Consider the following 25,505-nt stretch of genomic DNA (forward strand, 5'->3'; position numbering starts at 1 on the left):
CAGGCACGGACGCACGCGCTGTCTGTTGCCATGGCAACCGCCATACATTTCCCCAGCGTTCACCTGCATGTTGCTTTACCTGTGCGACATAGTGCATGTGGTTAGTCACAGCCCAAATAAAAGGCAGAGACCCCTAGCCCCTCGCCCATTCTTCTTCTTCATCGCCCCCCCACACTTTATCCTCTTCTCTTCCTTCCTTCTCCCCCAGTAAACTTTTCCCACGGAGCTGGGCTAGCCTGGTGTGATCTGTCCGGATACGAGCAGCAACACAACACCTCAGCCGTTGTTTATTTTCCTAAAATGTGTCCTGGTGAAGACAGGAGGAGGATAACAGCTTCTACTTGTGCCTCCTTCACAGGGCAGAATGCAAGAAACCAGCCTGCCTTAGTCCTGGCTCTTGGCCTCCCCTTCTTATGCTCCTGAGCATCAGGGCCTGAGATGCCACACTCAGGTGTCCCCTTTCTTGCTGTCCGTGTCTGTAACCTTTGTCTGGTTTGACAGTTGACTAAGGAAACAAGTAATTCCAGTAAGAGTGACATTAGTGTGGCCTAGTGTCACAAGCCTGCCATCCTAGCCGCTCTGGGGGAGGCTGAGGCAAAAGAACCATTAAGTCTATGGCCACTTACAGAGTGAGTTCGAGACTAGCCTGGGCAACTCAGTGAGATCCAGTCTCAAAACCACGGACAGCAGTAAGAATGGAGGAGCGATCCCAGCAGATAAAACTGAATCCTTAATTAGACCACTGGATGTGACTCTTTGGAACTAAGGACATTTAGGTGAGCAGGCACTGCCCATAAGAAGAGTTGGTACACGGAGACACTTGAGGAAGAGGCCTCTTAAAGATGAAACAGAGGGGCTTGAAGAACCACAAGTCGGGGGTGTCTTAACCAGCAAACAGGACGAGAGGCAAAGGGGAAGCTTTCCAGAACCTTCAGGGCCAGTCCAGCTGTCTGTCCTATGGGCTGATGTTGTTTGCTTACTCCATACTCCCCTGCTTCCATGGCCCATGGATATCAGCATGCTTGGTAGGTAACCACAAGGAAGATGCTCCACTTGGCTTAAAGACTGGTTAGGGCTGGAGGGACAACACACACGTCTGGAAGGACAGACTTGCCAGACTCTTTTATTTCTCTTTTATTTCAGTTCTCTTTTATTTCATTGAAGCACTTGAGCCTTGTGGAGCAGCAGGGGAGGCTCATCTTCTGAAGGAGCAATCTATTGAGGAAAGCCGCTTGGGTTCCTGGATATGAGTCACACACAGACGGGTAAATACTTGAGCAGCTAGGAGAACACCTGCAAGGGAGACACCAGGGGGTCAGGAGAACCATGCTGACCTCCCAGTAGGTCAAAGGCTGACTGGTGACAATTATGCAAACAGGGGCTGCCCAGTACCTAAACAGAAGTCTCCGCCTAAAAGAAAAAGAAAAGAAAACAGTTTGCTGGCTCTACCCTAAGCCACTCCTACGAACCACTTGGCACACCCTGTGTAGAAAACAACCCAAGCTGGCCAGGGGCCAGCCTGGGGTGCGTCAGCCGACCCCAGGTAGGAGGTGTGAGCTGTTGATAGTGGTGATTCCAGTAACCATGAGTCACTCCGAGACAGAGGGGAAAATAGCAAGCTGGCTCCAGGACCAGGTCCTGAAAGCTTGACTGTCAGGATGGACAGACCAGGGTTCTCTGCTCCAGGTGTCTGTCTGGAGAGGAGGAGAGTACCCCCCGCCCCCAGTAAGAGGGGCACACAGCTCCAGGGTGTAGAGAGAGTGGTGAGGAGAGGCGGCTAGCCACGAACCACACAGGGAAGACTTGGGAGGAGTGAGCTTTGCATTGCTACCATCCCAGGGTAGGAGGGAAGGAAGGCAGGAAGTGGCTTTTGACCAGAGGGGGGTGGGGGATGGGGGAGGAGCAGAGGGAGTGGGGGGGGTGCAAAAGCTGAGACAGCCAGTGGCAGGCCCTCATGACCCTACCAGGTGAACAGGCACCTTGTCAAACTTTCCTGTCAGCCCTCAAGGGCTCAACTTCACAATCCAATGAGGCTTTTAAAGGAGAAAGTGGAAAAACAAGTGTTTTCTATTCTGAGGCTCCTGGCCCTGCCATTGCGTCTCTGTGCTAACCACTATTCAAGACGGTTTCTTACTCCTTGGTCCTCAAGGTTTCTGACAGCCTTGTGCTTCTTGGGTTGACCTGGTCTGAAGTCAAGAAGGTCTTCCCTCTCGCTTTCCCAGTCCCCACCCTCTGCCTAGGGACAGGGTTCTTAGGGAAGGATGAGTAGGCTCCAGTAGATCTTAATGGGCATCCAGCTGGCACAGGGCAGAGGATCAGGGTGGCCCAACAGAGGGTCAAGGGGAACAGATGCGTTGCTCAACCTCTAAGGACTCGCACACCAAGCCCACACCTGTGTGAGCCATTTACATACAGAGAGCACCCTGGGCCTGCAGTAACCTGCCTGTTCTCTACCAAAGTCCCCCTGTGCAGGTACAGAGCTAGGTGCTCAAGTAGAGAGAATGACGATTGGCTGCAGAGGAGGCAGGGCTGTCAGCTACCAGGAGCTGAACAGAGAAGATGCTGTAGGGATGGACAGAGATGCAGGGGATGGTGGCAGAACATCTAGACAGAAGCATGGAGAGCTGATGATTTCTATAGAAAGATATGTAGATGATAGATTCATAGATTATTGCTGGATGGATAGTTGATAAATTACAGATTTTAGACAGATGAACAGATGGATGGATAACAGATAATTAATATATAGACAGGTGATTGATAAATGATGAATTGATGACAGGTAGATAGGGCATAGATGAAGTAGTGGTTCTCACCCTTCCTAATGCTCTGACTGCTTTAACACAGTTCCTCGTGGTGTGCTGGTCCCCAAATATAACACTACTTTCATTGCTACTTCATAACTGTAACTTCGCTACTGCCGCGAATCACAGTGTGAATAGCTGACAGGCAGGAGAGCTGATATGTAAAATCCCCACCCCAGTGGGGGTCGCGACCCACAGGTTGAGAACCATTCAGGTAGCCAGCTGCTACACAGAGATGGAATCTCACTTGTTCCACCGAGCTGACTCCCCACCTCAAGGCCACAGTGACTCACTTCTGTAGCACAGTTATAGGCTGAAAGCTGGGGTGAGGTTACTCCTTCCTAGCCCTATCCCTCCTCCACTCTCAGGCCTTTCTCTGTCTGGCTTTGAAAGCTCACCCACATGTCACCTGTTAGCTGCCTTCTCACCAGCTAGCTAAGAGGAGAACTGGAGTAGGTAGGGCGATGCTCTCTCTCTTGCTGGGGTGCAGGACACTGAGTGGTAAAACAGAGGCTCTGAGGGGCCATTGTATATACTCTGCTTGGAGTTGAGTTCCGCAGCAGAGAAACAGAGGCCAGGCTCTAGTGCTCACCACCACCCCCCCCCCCGCCACGCCCCACGTACTTTCTGTAAACCAGCAAAGAGCATTTGAGCTCAAAGATGACACACACACACAACCCTGAGTAAGACTCTCAGCCACCACAGCCACCACCCAGCCTCACAGTGGAGCCTGCATTTCTCTAAGTCTCTTGGAAGGATGACTGGCTGGCGCCTCCCGGTCCCCAGCCCCATGCCTGCTTTCAGACCACCCAGAGTGCTTTTCCAACCCCACTCCTCAGCCCACCCACCCACCCCGAGCCTCCACTAATGGGAATCCGCTGGAGGAGTAGCCTTCCACGAAACAGCCTTATGATCCTGGGCTCCTCTCAAGGAGCCCCTTAAAAAGCCAGAGGCACCAACTGACTGGCTACAGGCAGGGCTGTGTTCTGAGTCAACCCTAGAGGAGGGCCTTTGTCCCTCTGCTTTCCCAGGCCTCCTGCTGTGTGCCCTTGGTAGCTCCTGGTATTGTTTTATAAAGCTTGCCCCTGGCTTTGTGGACAGGGAAGGAGTCTTTTCATCCGTGTGTTCATCCCCAAACCCCGGGAGGTGGCGGTCTATGAAAGATACCACTGGACATGCTAGACACAGAGCCTGTTCCCTCCCTAGGGCAATAAAAAAATGTGTGTGCGTGTGTACATGTATGTGTGCAGTGTGTTCGCGCGCACAGGCACCGCATGTGAAAGTCAGACGACAACTTGGGGGAATCAGCTCTCTCCTTCCATCATGTGGGTTCCAGAGGTTGAACTCAAGCCATCAATCAGGCTTGGCTGGCAGCAAGTGCCTTTACCCACAGAGTCATCTTGCTAGCCCACTCTGGGGGACTTTTAAAGGGGCCCAAGGGAAGTGTGTCCCAGCCAAAGGCCTGAAGAAGAAGGGAAGACGCGTCAGGATCCTCTCTGCACGCCCTTGGGAAGTATCACCTCCTCTGTCTGCTTCACCAAACCTCTGGGAACCTGTCTAGACAGGGGGCTGTGGTGACAAAGTCCATCCATCCCACACTCTGATCCCAATCCCCACACTGATGAACAGCTGGCTGGCTTGCACTCAGCACTCAGAGCTGAGCCTTGAACAGTTTGTTTTGGGTGAGTGACAAGCAGAAACCAAAAGTCAATCTGTTTGTTCTGTGCCTGGGGACTGCAGAGGCTGCACAAGTTCGGAGAATGAAACCAAAGCCAGGCTTGCTTTTTAGAGCATATGCTATAGGACACGGTAGATAGCAAGTGAGTGACACCGAGGGCTGAGGAGAAGGCTCTGTCAGCAAAGCCTTTGCCTTGTTAGCATGAGAACCCAATGTTGGATCCTTGGATCCTCAGAATCCACGTTGAAGACCAGACACAAGGCTCCAGTTTGTAATCTCAGCACTGAGAAGGTGGAGACGGAAGCACTCCTGAGGCTTACTGGCCAGTTTAACCCACTTCTTAGGAGAAGTTCCAGCACAACAAAATGCACTTTGTGAACGACAGTCAAGGTTGTCCTCTGGCCTCCATACACATGCACAGATAGATATATGCATACACAGGCTCACAGAAAGTGGGGTTGGGGAGAAAAAGAGAGGGATAGTCAGAAGTAACGGAAGTGTCCAGTCGTAGGGGACCCAAAAAAACTGGGGGCAGCGGAAAAGTTTATGACCTTTGTAAAAAAAAAATATATATATATATATATATATATAAAATATATAATTTTTTTTCATGATGGGGGGAGATTTCAGGAGACACAAGAACACAAGATTTTGACAGGGTTCACACAGTGAGACAGTGAGATCCGCCCTGCCTGTTTTGTATAAGCCTGACTCCCTACAACTCTATATTTCAGAATGAAGTGTGAGCAGAGATGTGAGAAGTCCCTATATCAGGATCCAGTGACTGTCATGTCTCTGCCTGAAATTTGTATTTTACAGTTTTAGTCATCTTTCTAATCACTGTGACAAAAGGAACTGGAGGAAGGGCTTATCTAGACTCATAGGTTGAGAATACAGTCCATCATAGCAGAGAAGGCATGGCGGCAGGAGCCTGAGGCAGCTGGTCACATTGTATCCACAGTCAGGAAGCAAAGGGAGATGGATGCTGGTGCTCAGCTCACTGTCATCTTTTTATTTAGTTCAGGTCCCCCAGCTCATAGGACAGTAGCAACCACATTCATGGTACATCTTCTTTCTTCAGTTAACCAGGTCTTTAAAAACCGGCATAGACACACCCAGCAATGTTGCTGTTGTGATTCTAAGTCCTGCCAAGGTGCAAATGAAGATAAACCATCTTGCCTATGTCTTCTGTGATGGCTGTATGTGAACGGCAGAGCAAGTATGTTTGGTGTCTCTGCTGGCTCTTATTGGTGGTGAGGATCCAGGAACATATTGACAAAGAGAAATGGGGACCAAGTCAAGGCCTCACTCGAGTGCAAACATTAGTATAGTTGGTGACAGGTCTGTGATAACATCCATAGCCTTATAGAAGACAATAACATCCATAGCCTTACTGGAGTCCAGTACATGCCACCATCAGTCTGCTTCCTCCATGTATCATGGGAGCCCCAGCTTGTCCTAGGGTTCCATACTGGACATCTTCAATGATGGACAGATCATTCCTCACAGGGAGAACCTACTGAGGTGTCATGCAAGAGTTCAGAGAGGTCCTGGCTTCTGTGGCCCCAGCTGTAGGTTGCCCTTTTCTATAATACAAGAACCCCAAGCCAAACTCCCTAGACCCTGCCTGACTTTTCCTTACCCTGATCCCCACATACCTCCACCACCACCAAGCTTCCAGGGTTGTGAGCATAGGCTGCACCTGGCCTTGTCTCTTTGCACCCAGGAGCAGGCTGCTGAGTCTCTGCCCCTATTCTCTGCCCCTATTCTCTGGCTTTGAAATGGCCATAGCCTTCTTGGGATCTGTGGGGTGAAGGGACACAGAGTTCAAAATGACACTGGGTTGGAACTGGTCTCTCAGGAACAAAGACAACGCAAAGCAAGAGCTTGTCAGACTCCTACACATAGCATTCTTTTGCCTGTCTGTCTAAGAGTCTGTGACCTTCCAGTCCTGGCCTGGAAAGCACAGAGATACCCATTGCTTATGGAATAAATTCGAATGGGAGCCATGCATCAAGGAGGCAATACCCTCGAGAGTTAATCGGTGTGAGCATGAGGACCAGGTCAAGAGCTCAGACGGTAGGTGACATAGACGGGGGGGGGGGGGAGCTAAAAAGAACCTGGGGAAAAGGCTGAGCTGGAATCTCATCATCTGCCCCCCCAGACACCTCCTTATCCACCAACACACACCTCTATCAATATCAATATTGCTTTGTCAAACACATTCTTTTTTTTTTATAGATTTATTTATTTTTGTTTGGTGTGTATGAGTGTTATGCCTTTATATAAGTACACTGTAGCTGTCTTCAGACACACCAGAAGACGGAGTCAGATTTCGTTACGGATGGTTGTGAGCCACCATGTGGTTGCTGGGATTTGAACTCTGGACCTTCAGAAGAGCAGTGGGGTGCTCTTACCCACTGAGCCATCTCACCAGCCCGTCAAACACATTCTTATTTTGCAACTCCTCAGGAGAGCAAATGATCACCTGCAGTGACTGGGCCCATCAGAGATCCTCGGTGCCTTTCTTCTGATTTCAATTTTAATATTGACTAGGGGAGCCAGCAGAGGGTGTCCAGAAGACCCCTCTGGGTTGACCCAAGTTCTATGAACACTCACAGGTGCTTCCTATCTCTACCAAAGTCCAGTCTTGCCTTCAGTATCAAAACAGAGACCTGGAGGTGGGGGGTGCATCTCAAGAGATGGCTCAGAGGTTAGGAGCACTGATCACTCTTCCAGGAGACAGACTCAATCCCCAACACCCACATGGCAGCTCACAACCGTCTGTAACTCCAATTCTGGGGGACCTGATGCCCTCATATAGATATACATGTAGGCAAAACATCAATGCACATGAAATAGAAATTAGTTAATTTAAAAACAAAACAAACAAACAGAAGCCCAGAGACCTGTTTTGCCCTCAGTCACTCAGGTCCCCATGCCAGCACTAGCCTGACCTTGAGGGACATGAAGCCAGTCAGGAAGAACCGGTCTCTTCCACACAGATAAGCACCCCAGAGTCAGACGTTTGCTCTCTCCCTCACTTCTTCTATGCCATCTTCTTTCTCCTGGAAGAACTCAGGATACTGGGGCCTGGAAGAGAGAGAAGAGGGCATAGAAGTTAAGAGTGTTGATTCTGCCAGGGGTGAACCTAATGTCAGGGTGGAAATACGTGCTTGGCAATTTCAGATGCTACCCTCCAAAGCACTGGGTTAAGGAGGCCACTATAGATTCTGGCATTTGCCCAGGCCAGCATCCTAAAGGGAGCATGCTCATCCCTCCCTGGCATCCATGCAGTCTGGGCCTCCCACAGGCTGAGGGGCCAGGGAGACCACCGTCTTCGCTGAGGTGGGAAGAACCTTGCCTCCCACACAGTAATTAGGCTTCCCAACTCTGCCCTATACATATAATTACACTGCTGCCCACACAGGGAAACAGAGGCAGAGGCCCGAGCCTTCTCTGTTGCAACTGGGGCATGGTCCAGGCAATCTTATCTCACTGTCTGACTGGGTGCAGGGTCACCCCAGTTGACCCAGGGAGTTCCCACATCCCTGGTGACTAGAATGGATGTCATCTGTTGTCTGCACAGAGGCCCTGCAGGCATGAAGAGGGCCGAGTGGAGTCCCAGGGCTTGATAGCTGAATCTCATCTACTGAGCACAGCAGCTCCATCCTGTAGTTAGACCTGGGCCTCCACCGGATAGTGAGAACTTTGGACAAGCTGAAACAGAAGCTCTGGTTTTTATGTAAATAGTGGATGCTTTGAAGGTCACTAGAGGTCATGAACAAATTCACATTTCTTTAAAACTCTGTATAGAACAAAGGAGAGAGGTAGGGTGCACTGGGCCTTTAAGAAAGGTACTGCACGCCTTTAATCAGGAGGCAGAGGCAGGCAGATCTCGGTGAATTCGAGGCCAACCTGGTCTACAGAGCTAGTACCAGGACAGTCAGGGCTACACAAAGAAACCCTGTCCCAAAACAACAACAACAACAACGGAAGAAAAAAAAATAAAAGAAAAAGAAACAATCCAGGGCTGAGGGATGTCAAGCTAACGTCAGGGTTAGAAGTATTCTAGTAGCTATCTTTTTAAAATTACATTTAATTTACCTGTGTGTGTGCCCGCACATGTGCAAGGGTGTGGTATGCATGTGTGAGTGTGTATTTGAGTGTGTGTGTGAATGTGCATATGAGTGTAACTGTGTGTGTGTGTGTGTGTATATACACCCGAATGCAATAGTGCTGTTATAGCTACTGTTTAAAGAGCAAAGTGATGGACTAAGGGTGTAGCTTAGATGGTAGATGCTTGCCTAGCATACATGGAACCCTGGGTTAAATCTTCATTACCACATAAACTGGGAGTTGAGGCTGGACAGATGGCTCAGGGGTCAAGAGCATGTGGTGTTCTTGCAGAGGCCCTGAGTTTGGTTCCCAGCACCTATCTTGGGCAGGTCCCAACCACTCCAGTTTCAGGGGGATCTGATGCCCTCTTCTACCTGGGCACTACACTTATGTGCATATACCCCCACGCAGACAGGTCTGCATACACATAGATATAATAAAATGAATCTCTAAAAAATAAACTGGAAGTTGTAGTGGGGGGGCCTGTCATCTCAGCACAGGGGAGGTGGAGGCAGGAGGATCAGGAATTCAGTCATCCTTGGCTATATAGTGATTTTGAAACCAGCCTGGGCTACATGAAAAATCCCACAAGCAAACAAATAAAAAAAAAACAAAGTCAAGAGAAGCATGTAAAACAATACTATTTAACCCAATAAACCAAAATATTACTTAAATGTCTATTTAGAGGAAATGGCTAAAGACCTGTTCTCCTGGGTGCTCGATACATACGTGATACATCCCTTGGTGTCTGTCCATTCTTGGGTGCCCTGTATCCAACGTTTCCCCGTCCACACTGGGCTCATTCTGGAAGACCTGGAACCATAGGTCCAGTCAGGATATTGGAGGCCCTGAGAATCAGTGCTCAGGCCAGAAAGTGTGCTTTCTGCCTGTCTCACCAAACTGCCAGAGGCCAATCCCAGCACCCACCCACCCCAGACCCTTTTGCTTTGTTATCACATTCTTCATCAAGATCATACCAGCTGGCCACCCCCACTTTGGCTCTGCCTCTCAGCCCTCTCCCTCCAGGGTTCCGAGAATCAACTCCTGCAGCCTCCCCCCAACATGTGATCTCAACACCTCAACACAGAGAGTCACCTGTGCTCAGTAAAGTTCTCTTGGTGGCAACAGAGCTTTGAGTGACAGGATCTTCATACATCCTGCATCCCACATTTTTGCTCAGTCAGAGGGGCTCCCATTACCTTTCCAATGCTCTGTTTGAGCCTTGTATAGGTTCTCCCCAGATATCTCTCCTATACCCCCAAACCAAGCCAGATCACCTCCCCCAGCCCCAGGACGTTCCTAACTCTGCAGCACAGGTTTGCTGCATAAGCCTCAGAGGGGAAATTCCCTTTCCTGCCCCAGCCTGCACATTTTGAGCTCCCTTTGAGGTCTGTCTGGTGGGAGCCCTGGCAATGGTGCCTGTTGCCATTCTTGGTTTGCTCTAAAGGAAATCAAGATTCAAGGAAACAAATCCATTGCTTGGTCCATGAGCTCTGGATGCGTGGGTTCAGACCATAAAGCTAAAGTTATCAGCCAAGAAGTCCACAAACAAGAAAGGTTATCCCCATTGGCCCTGATCGCCTATCCTAACTACATGTTAAGACCCTATTGCCAGGCTGAAGAGATGGTTCAGTGGTTAAGAGCTCTGACTGTTCTCCCAGAGGTCCTGAGTTCAATTCTCAGCAACCACACTGTGGCTCTCAACCATCTGTAATGGGATCTGATGCCCTCTTCAGGTGTGTCTGAAGAACAGCTATAGTGTACTCACATACATAAAATAAATAAATACATATTTTTTTTAAAGTAGAAAGGAGGAGGAGGAGGAAGAGGAGGAGGAGGAGGAAGAGAAAAAGAAGAAGAAGAAGAAGAAGAAGAAGAAGAAGAAGAAGAAGAAGAAGAAGAAGAAGAAGAAGAAGAAGAAGAAGAAGAAGAAGAAGAAGAAGAAGAAGATCCTACTGCTACAGACACCACACACATTGGTTACCAGGTACAGAGAAATCAACCTTGAAGTGACCAGAAAATGGTTGCCCAGCTAGCTAGTTTTCATAGCACCTTCAACTTTGATAGCTACTTTTCACAGAAGGTACTATACAGGCTGTGTGGGAAAATCATCAAAGGTTTAACGTAGCCTTGGGTCTAGGCAAGATAAACCCATTGGTGCAATAATGACAAGACTGTTTATGAAGTAACCAACCTCTCTCTTGACTGGGTTGAGGCCTTCTCCACAGGAGGTAATTCATGTCTGTCACTGTAAACATGGTCAAAAGACATGGCCAGGGAAGTCCTAGGCCCTAAGGAGAGACATTGATAATGATTTTCTAAACTTTCACGTCCTCAAACTACCTTTAGAAGGTAGTGGTTATTTTTATACCCATAGATTTGTGCCGCTCCCACAGAGAAGTTTCTTATTACAGTGGGCAGCAGTTAATGAAGAGACTCACTAGGGATTCCATATCACCCTCCCTCATGGCTCAGGGGACACCATGAAAGAATAGGTAGGAAGCATTGTAGGAGACGGAGGACTGGGAGAGAGCACTCGGAGCTCAGCAGTGAGGACCCTAGATGACAGACACTGTAATTACAAAACTAGGAAGTGGTCCTGCTGTTTCTTTCTGGGGAAACTGTGCACACACTGATGTCATAAGAGCCCAGCCTGTGGGCTGGCAGAGACGTGATTCTCCTAGAAGCAGGAGCAGACAGATATTCCGGAAAGATAGCCCAACCTAAACTCTGGAACACCACTGTCCTTCAGGCAAAGCATGTTGGGAACATTTTTTTCTTCTTCTCCCGTGCATTCCATTGGGCACTTAAAATCTGAGGTGCCCTCAGCCTCCTGGCTTCAATAACCACATCAAAAGCTTTTGCAGGGATATTTCTTCTCTGTGAAACCTGAAGCCATCAGTGACCTGCTATTATGTGGGTAATTAGGCCACTCCCTGGGCCCAGTGAATACACACACAGGCTGCCAGGGCTAGAAGGAAACAGGTGCCTCCCTAGGTAGGACACCAGTGACCAAGCTCCAACTCCCCACCCTAAGAAAACCTTACTTCAAACCTCAGATGACTCCTGAGGGAGCTGCAATGAGGTCCAACCATGTCTTCAAACAGGGGAAATGGATGACTTCCTGGACTCAGTCATTACTCTGCCACAGCAGCTGACCCCAACAAACGCTCACCCCACAGTAACAGCTCTGTGGTTGTTAAAGGGATAGTGTGCAGGAGACCTTCTTTGGAACCATTCAAATGTCATAATCTGCCCTTGGTGACCAAACCTAGAGGACCCTATAATGCCTGTTGGCCACCAGTCCCTCAGCTCCACTCAGGTGTCTGTCCTTCTCCCAGAACACATCCCAGCTGGTCTACGACAGCCTCTGTGCTCTTACTTCTGGTCATCAAGGTCATTGTATCTCCTCTCCATTCCCAATGGACAGACACTGTTTGTGTATTTGATGGCAGGAGCAACCGCAGCAATCCTGAGGGCAAGAGGAAAGGAAGTTAGCCCAGGCTAAGCCTTATAGGCAGAAAATAGCAGCGAAGCAGAAGAAATGTAGCCAAATCTTTCACAATGTTTTCAGCTGCCATGTAACTCAGCCCAGAAGCTTTTCTGGCTGTGGTCTTGCAGTTCCAGCTAATACCTGCCTGCTGTTGTACACCGCCACTAGAGACTACTAGGATTTGAGAATCTTCACCCCACCCCATCTTCCTGAATGCAGTGTGTCTAAGAATTGCTTGGACCCAATGGCACAGATAAGGTCCACCCAGAGATCTCTGAAAACATGAACACAGGAAGAGTTCCAGCCCTCGGCCTCCCAGGCTCACACCAGACTGCTTCAGCAAAGGGGCAGAGGAAAGAGAGGCAAAGAAGTATTCGAGGTGAGCAACCAGGGCCATGAATGAGGCATTGGGAGTCCAGAGACTGAACTCAGCCTGCCTCTCTCTGAACCATCTACACAGCAGGAAGTGTCACCTTTGCAGCACAAAAAGTCCATATGGGAAGCATAGCTGAAACCTGGAGAACACCTCGATATCCATGGATTTTGAAAACATGAGCCAGTGACCCAGCTCCTTCCATAATCGATCCTTAGCTAGTGCCTCTGAATGGCGCTGATCAGAGCACCAGACTCCCACTAATGTTAAGATCATCAGGCCGGGTGGTGGTGGCGGCGGTGCATGCCTTTAACCCCAGCACTTGGGAGGCAGAAGCAGGAGGATTTCTGTGAGTTCGAGGGCAGCCTGGTCTACAGAGTTAGTTCCAGGACAGCCAGAATTGCACAGTGAGATCCTGTCTTGAAAAACCAAAAAAACCCAACCCAAACCAAGCAAAATAAAAACAAACAAACAAACAAAAAAAGCCCAACCCCATTGGATTGTTTGCTGTGAGTTAATATGGTAGAGTGGAGTGAACCCTTCCTTCCCAGCTTGGTCTTGGTCCATGTTTTATCATAGCGACTAGGATGATGGACAGGTTATTATAATCAGACAAAGTTATTATGGTCGACGGAGAGCCACCTGCTGACACCCCTGTCGCAGCAGGGTTTCATTTCTTATTACTGTGATTGAAAACCAGACAAGAAGTGAATTAGAGAGGTAGGATTTCTCTTGGCTCAGGTTCTGAGCACACCGGCTATCGTGTTGGTGGGATCCACACAGTGCTCACATACTGACATTTATTTAGGAACAGTAGAGCGCCAACCGAAGCACACCCCACCCCCACCCGACCTCCCCATTCCCCATCCCACTCCACCCCACCCACCTCTCCATACTCTAACCCTCCCCACCTCATCCCACCCACCTCCTAACCCCTGCCACCACCCCAGGGAGCCAAACAGAACCCTCCCTCCTCAACCCCATGTATCCCTTAAGGCCATGCCCATGAGACTCAGTTCCTCCAATGACGTTTCACCTCCTGAAGACTCTATGCCCTCTCGGAACAGTGTCCCCAGGAGGAGGTTGGGGGACACCAGCTGGCATCAGCACCCTTCCCTCTCTGTCTCCTGTCTGAGTACCCTGTGAGCAACAGCCTCAACTTCCAGACGCTGTGCCTTTCCCTCCACAGTGGACGGTGTCCCAGAGCTGTGAGGCAGAACGAACCCTTTCTCCTTGAGTCGGGTGTTCTGTCGCAGCATCAGGAAGAGCAAGTGGCACAACTAGAACAACAGCATGATCACGGTCCTGTTTCCAGCACCAAAAATACAAATATGGCTGCCATGCTCCCGGTGGGTGGGTGGGGCGAGAAGCCATATCTCAGGTCTCTGGATCCTTGGGTGAGGTTGAACCCCCCCCCCCCCCATAGGAGGATAAAATCCCCGAGTAACTTTCCTCTTTCACCATGAAACCCAGATCCACTCATGGGGCCTTCTTAGTACTCACTGCTTGAGGTCCCATGCCTATGACAGTGGCCTCTACCTAAGGGTGATGAGCAGGCCGGTGCCCATTAGCCTAGCCCCAGGTGTTTACTTGACTGGCTGACTGGGGATGACAGCTAGCCAACTGATACCTAGTGCAGCTGGCTGTCATACCTGAGGTTCTTCTCCCCGGACAAGTAGGCATCTTGGCCCCCATCTCCAGTGTTAGGTGACAGCTGACTGCCCAGACTTGCTAGGCAAGTCCTGGCTCACTTGTCTCAGTCCCAGCAAACTCAGCTGCCTCTCTGGGCTGGAGAGGAATCTGGCATGACTCCCTCACTCTGAAGACAGCAGCTGCAGACTTCACAGAGCTTGCCCTTCCCCATCCTCTGCCCTTTGGCTCTGGTGCCCATTGGGCTTCTGTGCTGGGCCCTGAACAACTACAATGGAGAGGCAGCTTCAAAGGTCTGCCCAGTGTGTTGGCCATCTGTGTGGCAGGGCTACCTTTAGCTCCAGAGTTTCAGCTTCCCGATCTGATCTGGGGGACAGGGTAACAAAAGCATTGGGGGCAGAGAGGTAGAGGGGTCTGGGAGATGGGTCCATGGGTAAAACAGCTTGCTATGCAAGCACGAGGACCTGGGTTTAAATCCCCAGGACTTAAGCTGAGCATGGTAGAGTATCTACCATCCAGCTGTCCCACAGTGAGATAGGAGGCAGAAGTAGAATTCCCAGAAGCTCGAGGGGCAGTGAGCCTAGCATACACAGAGGCAAAACAAGAGACCGCCCCATTCTACCCCAAGCCATCTAATATTAAGTGGAAGACAAAGACCTCTGATCTCCATATACGCAAGGCTGACTTCCTGGCTATCAGAATAGCCCAACCTACAACAGTTGATGTTTTGACCTCAGGTCCAGAGCTCACCCAGCCTTATTCTCAGCTGAGCTCTTCCTCTGTCACCCCTACACCGACCCAGGCATGATTTAGCAGCCATTGATTTGGAAAGACTGGAGCCAGATAGAAGTATACATTACTCCAGAGCCCAGAGAGCTCTGCCTTTCACTCAGAAAGTCATCACAGGCCCACCAAACCTGCCAATGAGGCCTAAGAGTCTCTCTTCTGTGCTGTTTGGATTTTTGTCAATTAGATACAAGCTAGGGTCATCTAGGAAGAGTGACACTCCCTTGAAAAGATGCCCCCATCACATTGGACCGTCGTCTAGGGAGCGTTTTCTTCATGATTGATGTGGGAGGGCCCAGCCCATTGTAGGCAGTGCTATCCCTAGCCAGAGCTGGGCGAGGTGGCACATACCTTTGGTCTCAGCACTCGGGGAGGTAGAGACAGGCAGATCTCCATGAGTTCGAGGCCAGCCTGATCTGCAAAGGCTTCCTGGATAGCCAGGGCTACATAGAGAAACCCTGTCTGGGTGGGGGATGTGGAGAGCAAATTGAGCAGGGCGTGGGGTTCAAGCTAGCAAGCATTATTTCTTCACGGTCTCTGTTTCAACCCCTGCCTCAGGTTCCTGCCTTCCCTTCATGACAGGCTGTAAGATGAAAGAAACCTGTTTTCTTCCCCAGGTTGCTTTTGGTCGCTGTGTTTATCCCAGCCACGGATGACAAAGTAAGCCAGAATATCCCCCGAACGGCCTCTGCTCTGCGGCCTGTTGGGATTCACTCTTTCCTTGATTAGTTTCCAGTCTGATTTCTTTGACCACCCAGACACTGCTGGGCTCTAGACCAGCCATTCTCAACCTGTGGGTCGTGACACCTTCAGGGGGTCCTGTATCAGCTACTCTGTCCATCAGATGTTTCCATTATCATTCAAAACAGTAGCCAAGTCACCGCTCTGAAATAGGATGAGATAATTTTATGGTCTGGGGAGGTCACACTGCAAGAAACTGTTTTAAAGGGCCACAGCATTTGGAAGGTCGAGAACCGCTGCTCTAGACAGAGCCCTGACCAGCAGGCTGATTCTTTTTCCGAAGCCCGTGTGGTTCTCTCTCACATGATGCTCTCTCAGTTGCTCCTTTGGCTCCGATGCTCTTCCTAACCGTCCTGCCTAGGATGCAGCTACCTCCATCCATCTCCTTTAGCCCCTTGGATCTTTCCACTTTCCCCACTCTCCCAGCATGGGAGATCCACTCGGCTGTTCTCCATGCTGACATGCCTAGGCCCACCCTCTACCTCCTTCTGGAGGCCGTAGTGTGAGACTACAGAGCTTTCTTTCCTAAAGCATCTTCCCGGGATCCTTCCTGCCCGCCCCACCCCCATCCCTGAGAAGAACAGAGAATGACCCATCAGCAAACCAATGGCAAGAATGTGACAAAGGAATACAGGGGTGAGGCTGTGGGTCCCAAGGGTCTGCTGATAGAGGGACAAGCCAGCAGCCTTGGGTGCAAGACCAGGCCTTGGAGGGTATCTCTACCTCACCTCATACCACAGAGAGAAGTCTGGCTCTCAAGTTGTCCTGTGGATGAAGATGGGCGGGCAGAGCACAAGCTTCAGGAACCATTGAATTCACTGTGAGGCCGAGCTGGATCTGTGTCCATAAGGCCAGGAGGGGTATCAGTGTCAGACCCCAGCCACAGAGGGCGCTCTGCAGTTGATTCAGTAGCCAGGAGCATCCAGAGAGCTGTTCTGGGGCCCTTGCTTTGTCTCCCACTCTGCAATCCAGGGAAGATCTGCAGCCCCTTTTCCTTGGCAACACTCAAGACAGAAAGAGGGAGCTACATGCCCAGCCACCCACGGGGAAGGAGATTGGTTCCACTCCTGCATGAGGTTGTCGGTGAAGTCATCCTGCCTTCTAGCAGGACAATGGAGAGTTGAAGAAAGGGGGCCGAAGAAATGGCTCAGCCGTTAAGAACACTTGCTGCTCTTGCAGAGGACACAGGTTCAGTTTCCCGGGACCCAAATGGTGGCCCACAACCGCCTATAACTCCAGTTCCAGGAGATCTGACCACCCTCTTCTGGCCTCCTCGGCCACCAAGTAGGCATGTGTACAGGTACACTTACAGGCAAACACTCACACACTCAACTAGCCAGGGAGTCTGCTGGCTAGTAAATCCCAAGTGGCCTGCTTCTAAATCCTTCCTTGTAGCTGTCTGATATTCACTCCATCTTAAGAAAAATAAATAAAATCGATGTTATTACCTTCATTTTAATGCAGAGGGAAATCAGATCAGAGAGGTTAAGTAACCAGCCTGAGATCCCACAGCTGAGGTCATAAATAAACATCTCTCCCCTTCAATCTCTGACTTTGAACAGCCCTCTTAAGAGACTAGAACACAGATTCTTCTCCGTCCAGGAGGAACGATGACAGCTACACAGGGTCTGTTCCTGGAAACCCCAGCTGGTTGCTGACATTTCCTGGGTGCATGCTGTTCCGAGGCAGATGTCACCCAGGACCCCTGAACCAGATGGGACTTCTCAGATCACAGCTATAACGTGACTCTCGGGACTCAGTTTCCCATCTGTGAGATGAAGAGGCTCCTTCCTCATCTTGCTTCAGCAGCTCCTGTACAATCAAGTATCTTAGTTTATCCCAGGAGCTCAGTAAGTAGCCGGATGTACCAAAGGCTCGTTGTCCAAGTGACTCACCTTGGCTTTTAAATGATCGATTTCTGGGATTCTGTCTTACTATTAGTTTGCTGTGACAGACTAACCAACAAGAAGCAACGATGTAAGGGCTTAATTCAGCTCACGGTTTAAGGGCACAGGCCTTCATGGTGGGGAGCCACAGTAACCGTTTGTGAGGTAGCTGCTCACAGTTGCATCGGGTCAGGAAGCAGAGAGAGAGAGAGATGGATGCTGGTGTTTGGCTCACTTTCTCCTTTTTCTTCTGTCCTATGGATGGTGCTGCTCACAGCTAGGGTGAGTCTTCCAACTTCATTAACCTAATGTGGAAACTCCCTCACAACAACAGCGGCCTGAGGAGCGTCTCCTACATGATCCTGGGGCCTAGAGAATTAACAATCACGATCAACCAGGGTGATGCTTGGGTTATATTTACTGTGCTTTACAAACTGTCACCTTCCCAATGCCCTAGCCAAGAAAAATGTCATGTCCCACGATACACTGACATTTTATATCATCTTGGAAACAGTCTTGTGCCTGGCCTTACTAGATTGGATCTTATTTTTCAGGTAAGAAAACCGAAGCCCAGAATCTGGAATAGCTCAGCCCTAGTCAGGTGGCTCTAGACCAGCAGTTCTCAACCTTCCTAATGCTGCAATCCTGTAAATACATGCTGTGGTGACCTTCGCCCCATAAAATTATTTTGTTGCTACTTCATAACTGTAATTTTGTTACTGTTATGAATTGTAACATCATCTTCTATGTAGGATAGCTGATACTCAATCTCTGGGAAAGGACCCTTGGGCCTTAAGGGGAGGGTTCAATCCACAAGTTGAGAACCAATGCTTTAGAAAGTGGTAGAGGGATTTTTCAGACCCGGTGATGGTAGGTAGAGCTTAAGGTTGCCCCAGCTTTGTGTCCAAGGTTGCCCCCAGTTTACTGTGTCATCCTGGTGGGCTCCCTCACCCATGCAGGGAGGATGATGGACCAGTTTCCAGACTAGGAAAACCCAGGTACTGAAGAAATGAATAAAGCTGAAAGAAGCAGCGGTAACTGGGGTGGTGGACAAAGAAAGGCACTGGCCTAGCAGCTGAGGGGCAGAGGCCTCAGTCGCATGAGCCCATGGAACAACTGTAGAAGTGGCTGTTAATTTCAGCAAACTGTCTTCCGGTGTCCTCTGGGACACTAATGCAAAACAGAATCACATTTGCCTGCTTCATTTTGTGAGGTAATTCTGTAAATTTTACTTACTTGTTTGTTTGTTTATTTATTTATTTATTTACTCATTTATTTTTTTTTAATTAAACTCTATATACTAGGGTTTAAATACTGCACACACGGTGGGTTCCTGAAAGCCCTGGAGGGGGCACACTTCCGTGTTTTAAACAGAGGTATCTCCTGCAATCCGAAGTCACTTAGCCTGGTGCACTTTACACCTTTTTAAAGATTATTCCCCACTGCCCTCCCCATCCCCACCCACGACACGTTTGTGTGGAGGTGGCAGAGACCGAAAAAGCTGCGCTGTGTCTTTAAACAGGGAGGAGCGATCAGCAGAAGCCTGGGCTGTAAAAAGGCTAATGCGCTGTGGAAGAGTAGGAGTTTAATCTAATTTAGTTGGAGGGTGTCTGTCTGCGGTGTTGTTTTTTGGAGTGTGGGAACAGAGGAGGGGAGCTGCCCCCTTGAATGGTCCCTTCTGCGCCAGAAGCAGTGGGGAGCCGCGCGACGCCAGCGATCCAAGGCCCGGCCTTGAAAGAGGATTAAAGCGATGCTTGATTTGCAATTCACACGAAAGCGCCCCGCGAACCTCTGGTAATATTTCAATCCACATTTCAAGGGAAGTGGCCTTAAAATAGCGGCCTAAATTGTTCTGCCGCGGCCCGGACACTCCTTCATGCATTTTATAACGCAGAGGCCAAGGGCCTTTTCTCTCTGCGCCTCACCACCCCCATCCACCCAGTATCTTACATGTGCTGAAGTGTAATTAAAACTTGTTCTTAAGTTTGGGGCAACCTACACTGCTTTGTGGTATGAGGTGTGTGTGTTTTATGCTTGGAGCATATGTTTGTGTGTGTTAACTAAATATCACTTTGGATGACTTTAATATATCTCCTCCGAAGAGGGGGGGGGGTGGGATTGTGAGACAGTCGTGGGACCAAGCCTAGTGGGTTGGAAAACTGAATTCTCAATGTGTGCCTTTTAAAGAGACCATTACCAGTAAGTAGACCACTTTCCTTGCTGTAAGGGACAGTTTGGAAAATGCAGAGATCTTAAGAGCTTTCCAACTGGATCCGCAAATAGGAAAGTTCTAGAAATGGCCTTGAAGCTACCAAGACAAACGTTAAGGAGCCAGATCCCTGGTTCATCTTCAAGCTGGGAGACAGGATGTTCATGTCTTTCTATAATCTCTGCCCATACCCCACATGTTTACTCTTGCAATTAGCTTGTAACAGGCTAAGCTTCTGGCTTAATTTTTCTTTATTGTAGGAGACGCAGTACTTTTTTTTTTTTATCTTAAAGAGATTATTTGGATTCTCTCTAATCCTATTTCAGGAAACCCTCTCAAGACTTTATGGTTCCTTCACCCATACTGAGGAAGGAGGCAGCTTTGATTACTACTGAGACCCATGGCAGAGAATCTTTTCTTTTTTTTAACTTCTGACTTTACCAATTAAACAGGGCCTTCCTTTCAACTCCCCACCACCTCCAAAATTATTTAGCTCAGGACACCATCTGACTCTTAAGAGTATTCCTTCCAGAATACCCTGCACTCTCCTTGGTAGACATTTGCAAGAACTCTATGCTAATATCTACAGACAGTATTTTGAAATCTCACGTAGATAGATATATTAGGAGATTTGGGGTCCAAAGTACCCTTTGCTCTAGGATGTTATTTAAAATCATGTTTAATTATCAAGTTTCATTAAAAACCCTTGCTCAAATTTTGAGAAACCTAATAAGATTTCCATTAATTTAAACATAGCTCTATTCCCAGGCCAGTCCCCCCCACCCCACCCCAAAGCTTTCTCTTCCCTCTTTTATCCCTGGTTAAATATGTAAATAAAATGTCTAAAGTCGTTCTTCAAAGAAGACAAAAGAAAAAAAAGAGCCGAGGGGAGAGAGACAGCCATAAAATTCCTCCCAGCTCTCCATAACGCTTGCCAGAGGGGGGCCGGTTTCCGAGCCAGGGCTGAGCAGCAGGGGACCCGGCTGCTCTGGAGTCACTCGTCTCAAATCCCACACACAGGAGAGAGAAAAATAAAATATCTTTTCAGCTGGAGCCATCAAAGGGGTCCTTTCATTTATTAGAGTTGCCTTCCACTCTCGATATCTCGGGGCCCTTATTTTTAGATACTAACGTGTATTTGTTGCTTTCCTTTCTTTCTTTTTCTATACTAGGTTGAGCAGATGGAAGAAATTCTGTTAGCTCTTTCTTCTCTTAATATATTTAAAGGGAGTGGGGGGGGGTGGAGAGAAGAAAGGAACGTGAAAGTGATCATGGCTAAAATAAAAGGTCGGAACGCTGTAGAAGTAACCAGAGCATAAAAGACCAATTACGTGGGGCAGTCTCAAATAGCTCACACCCTGCTCAGGGGCTGAGCTCACCCAGGTTACTTCCAGGGCGGGGCGGGGGGGGGGAGTGTGGAAGAGAGAGAGAGAGAAGGAAGGCAAAAGTGTCAGGAAGGACCCCTTGCAAACTAGTCTGTCTTAAAGCGAAGCGATGGCCCAGGAATCTTACCTAACTTAAAAGGTTTTGAAAACAGCGTGCTAGACTATAAATATCCAAGTAAACCATCCTTATCCAAGCCGCAAGCGCTCAGGACACCGCAGGTTTTTCTTGGGTCACTAACACGGTTGTGGGTGGTGATTCTGACCGTGCTAACCTCAGCCTTCCGGACCGCTGTTTCCACGGATCCAACTTCCCCCCGTGAAAGGCAGAGGGGAACCAGGGGGTCTAAAGGTGAGGCGTGAGCCTGCGCACACCCCTGCGCCCCCCACCCCCAGGACTCAGCAGGTCCTGGGAGTGTCCCAGCCTCCGGTCTGTCCGCTATGTCTGACAAATGAAAGGGACCCGGGTAAAGAGGAAGAACTCCCTGCAGATGGGACGCTGAAGCCTTGTTTTAATTAGAAGTCGATCCTCTGCAGGAAGCGCAAGGCAGGGCGGGGAGGAGGGGTCCTGGGTAGCCTCGCTCCTGGCTTGGCTGGAGCCACTGAGGGCTTCCAGGCATCTGTGCACCTAACTCGGCCCTGGGGTGCGCAGGACTGTCCGAAAGATGAGCAGGGGACTTAGCTGCACCAATGCAGTTGGGGGAGTCCGCACTGGAGGTCCTAGTAGTTTCCCAGACACTTAAAACGCAGACCCGAATGGGGGTGGGGTGGGGTGGGGTCTAAGGAGAGAGTGGGCCACCGCCCTGAGGACTGTTTATCCAAAGCCAAGAGTCCGCGACAGGTGCCGCACCCCAGATCCCTTGGACATCCAAGGACTGCGGTGGGTGAGCTCCCATGGTGCACTCACTCCCTTTGCGGGGGAAGGAGGTTGAAGCTCTGTGTCCTTATCACAGATTGGCCCAAAACCAACCAAGGGGCAGGAGTCAGCATAGCAAGGCACGGAGAGGCCCCACTACTCTGCGTGGGAACCAGCTGTGCGCGTGTAGGCCAGGGCTCAGCCTCCGCCTTCCAGGAGGGCGCAGGCCGAGCACATCTTTCGCCAAATAATATAAATACACAACTTCCTATAATAAATAAATCCAGCCGCTTGGAGAAACCACCAGCCGGCTTGGCGCGATGGTCCCCAACATGGTGGCTTTGGCGGAGCAAGGGTCACCACGATTCAAGCCAAGCCCCTCTTCCCGGGATGCGGGGTGTCAGCGGCCCGGAAAGTCTCCTCCCCGCCCCCTCCCTTCTTTCTTTGAGTAGACCTTGCAGAAGAGGCCCTAAACTCCGGCTTCCCAAGTCCCCTCCCCCTCCCCTGCATTCGGCCCTTTTGAAATTTCAAAGGCAGCCCCTCCTCGGAGTCCTAGCTCCGCGCCCCGGGCAGCAAACCCCCGGGAAGATGCGGGCAGCTTTACAAGCCGAGGGGCCACTTTTTTATGAGCACGGTCATAAAACGCAAATCCCGTGTCTCTTTGAAAGTGCCCTCCGCCAAGGCTCCGTCGTAAAAGTAGAAGATGCGTCCCCAGCCCCCAACCCCGGGTGAGGACCACCCTTACCCAGGTCCCCAAACTTCCCGTAACCTCGGCGTCCTTGGGGTACCGGGGACAATCTCAAGGCCTCCCACCCCCACACCCCCCCTGGGGCGGGGAGGGCAAGCAGAGAGGCCGGCAGGAGGTGAGGCTGGAGGCTGGGGTCCAGCCCCGAGCTGGGGCTGAGGGCGGAGGCTGCCCGGGGCGCAAGGCTTTCTGATGCAAAGCAGCAGCGGGGCGGGGCGGCGGGCGGAGGCGGGGCCTGTCACCAATCGGCTTTGCTTTTTTTTTCCCCCTCTTTGCTACCCTTTGCCTCTTTGCAAGTCTTCTCATCCCGGGACGCCGAGCTGGAAGCAGCTGCGGGCGCCGGGAGGGAGGAGCTCCAGGGCCGGGGGCCACGGTGTGCCCGCGCTGCCCTACTGCGGTCCGCGATCGCCCGCGCCCGGAAGAAGAGGCCAAAGTTTGCGCGCTGAGCGGCGCTCGCTCCGCCGTATTGTTTGCAAACTTCGCTCCCCTCCCCCGCCGCCCCCCGACTCCGCTGAGGCCGCGCGCCCACCGCGGTGGCCCCGGGCGCCGCGAGCGCTCCCGCCAGACTGGATGGGCATGCGCGGGGGCCCGAGCCGGGGCGCGGAGCCGCGGGCAGCAGCAACAGCCCGTGCCCGGGAGCGGCGGCCCTGAGCGGCGCTGGGACATTGCGGGCGCCACCATGCAACTCCCGGGCCCGCGCCTGTGGCTGGTGCTGCAGGTGATGATAGGCTCGTGCGCGGCCATCAGCTCCATGGACTTAGAGCGCCCTGGAGACGGCAAGTGCCAGCCGGTGGAGATTCCCATGTGCAAGGACATCGGCTACAACACCACCCGCATGCCCAACCTGATGGGTCACGAGAACCAGCGCGAGGCGGCCATCCAACTGCACGAGTTCGCGCCGCTCGTGGAGTACGGCTGCCACAGCCACCTCCGCTTCTTCCTGTGTTCGCTGTACGCGCCCATGTGCACCGAGCAGGTCTCCACACCCATCCCTGCTTGCCGAGTCATGTGCGAGCAGGCCCGGCTCAAGTGCTCGCCGATCATGGAGCAGTTCAAATTCAGGTGGCCGGACTCCCTGGATTGCAGCAAGCTCCCCAACAAGAACGATCCCAACTACCTGTGCATGGAGGCACCCAACAACGGCTCGGATGAGCCCAGCCGGGGCTCTGGCATGTTTCCTCCGCTCTTCAGGCCCCAGAGGCCCCACAGCGCGCAGGAGCACCCACTAAAGGACGGGGTTCCGGGGCGCGCAGGTTGTGACAACCCAGGCAAGTTCCACCACGTGGAGAAGAGCGAATCTTGCGCACCGCTTTGCACTCCGGGGGTGGATGTGTATTGGAGCCGCGACGACAAGCGCTTCGCTGTGGTCTGGCTGGCCATCTGGTCCGTGCTGTGCTTCTTCTCCAGCGCCTTCACCGTGCTCACCTTCCTCATCGACCCATCGCGCTTCAGGTACCCCGAACGTCCTATCATCTTCCTCTCCATGTGCTACTGCGTTTATTCGGTGGGCTATATCATCCGCCTCTTCGCGGGCGCGGAGAGCATCGCTTGTGACCGGGACAGCGGGCAGCTGTATGTTATCCAGGAAGGACTGGAAAGCACGGGCTGTACCTTAGTCTTCTTGGTACTTTACTACTTCGGCATGGCCAGCTCTTTATGGTGGGTGGTCCTCACCCTCACTTGGTTCCTGGCTGCTGGAAAGAAGTGGGGCCATGAGGCCATTGAAGCCAACAGCAGCTACTTTCACCTGGCAGCTTGGGCCATCCCGGCTGTGAAGACTATCTTGATCTTGGTGATGCGCAGGGTGGCAGGGGATGAGCTCACTGGTGTGTGTTATGTGGGCAGCATGGATGTCAATGCTCTGACCGGCTTCGTGCTGGTCCCGCTGGCTTGCTACCTAGTCATCGGCACTTCCTTCATCCTGTCCGGCTTTGTGGCTTTATTCCACATCCGGAGGGTGATGAAAACGGGTGGGGAGAACACGGACAAGCTGGAGAAGCTCATGGTACGCATAGGGGTCTTCTCCCTCCTCTACACTGTGCCGGCCACCTGTGTGATTGCTTGCTATTTTTATGAACGCCTCAACATGGACTACTGGAAGATGCTGGCCACCCAGCACAAGTGTAAGATGAACAATCAGACCAAGACACCCGACTGCCTGATGACCACCTCCATCCCTGCCGTGGAGGTCTTCATGGTCAAAGTGTCCATGCTGCTGGTGGTGGGCATCACCAGTGGGGTGTGGGTCTGGACTTCCAAGACCCTGCAGTCCTGGCAACACGTATGCAGCCGGGGGCTAAAGAGAAAAAGCCGGAGGAAACCAGCCAGTGTGGTCACCAGTGCAGGGATCTACAAAAAAGCCCAGCACCCCCAAAAACCTCACCTTGGGAAGTATGAGCTGCCGGCCCAGCCTTCAGCCTGCGTGTGAAGGCAGAGCTGGCTGCAAGAACAGGACAGTCGGAGCCCAAATGGGCAGCTTTTCTTGGTTGGCTGGTTGTTGGTAAATCAAAGTAAAAAGAATATATATACATGTATGTGTATGTATATGCATATATATGCATATATTTACACATATATGAAGTCTACCTTGAGGTTCAGAACAACTGAATGTAAAGGGTTCTGTTCAGTTTGTTGCCTCCCTGAAGGGTCGCTCATTAAGGAAGGAGCCTCTTGTGTAACTAATTTGTGGTAAAGTAGTTGATTCAACCGCCCTCCAGAAAACTTTTGTTTGGGCCTCAAACACACAGCTGTGTATTCGGAAGGCTTTGCTGCCTGTGCATAAA

The 25,505-nt window shown here is 50.9% G+C and overlaps 1 protein-coding gene across 1 annotated transcript; it reads left to right on the forward strand.

The window, feature by feature from the left end:
* Window positions 1-23,386: 23,386 nt before the first annotated feature.
* Window positions 23,387-25,286, forward strand: Fzd10 (frizzled class receptor 10). The gene has a single exon (XM_021163674.2). It carries the CDS (start codon window positions 23,402-23,404, stop codon window positions 25,148-25,150), a length of 1,749 nt encoding a protein of 582 aa, XP_021019333.1. The 5' UTR covers window positions 23,387-23,401; the 3' UTR covers window positions 25,151-25,286.
* Window positions 25,287-25,505: the final 219 nt, after the last annotated feature.

This window comes from Mus caroli, unplaced genomic scaffold (assembly GCF_978045245.1).
Source record: "Mus caroli unplaced genomic scaffold, Mus_caroli_1 scaffold_4, whole genome shotgun sequence".
NCBI lineage: Eukaryota > Metazoa > Chordata > Mammalia > Rodentia > Muridae > Mus > Mus caroli.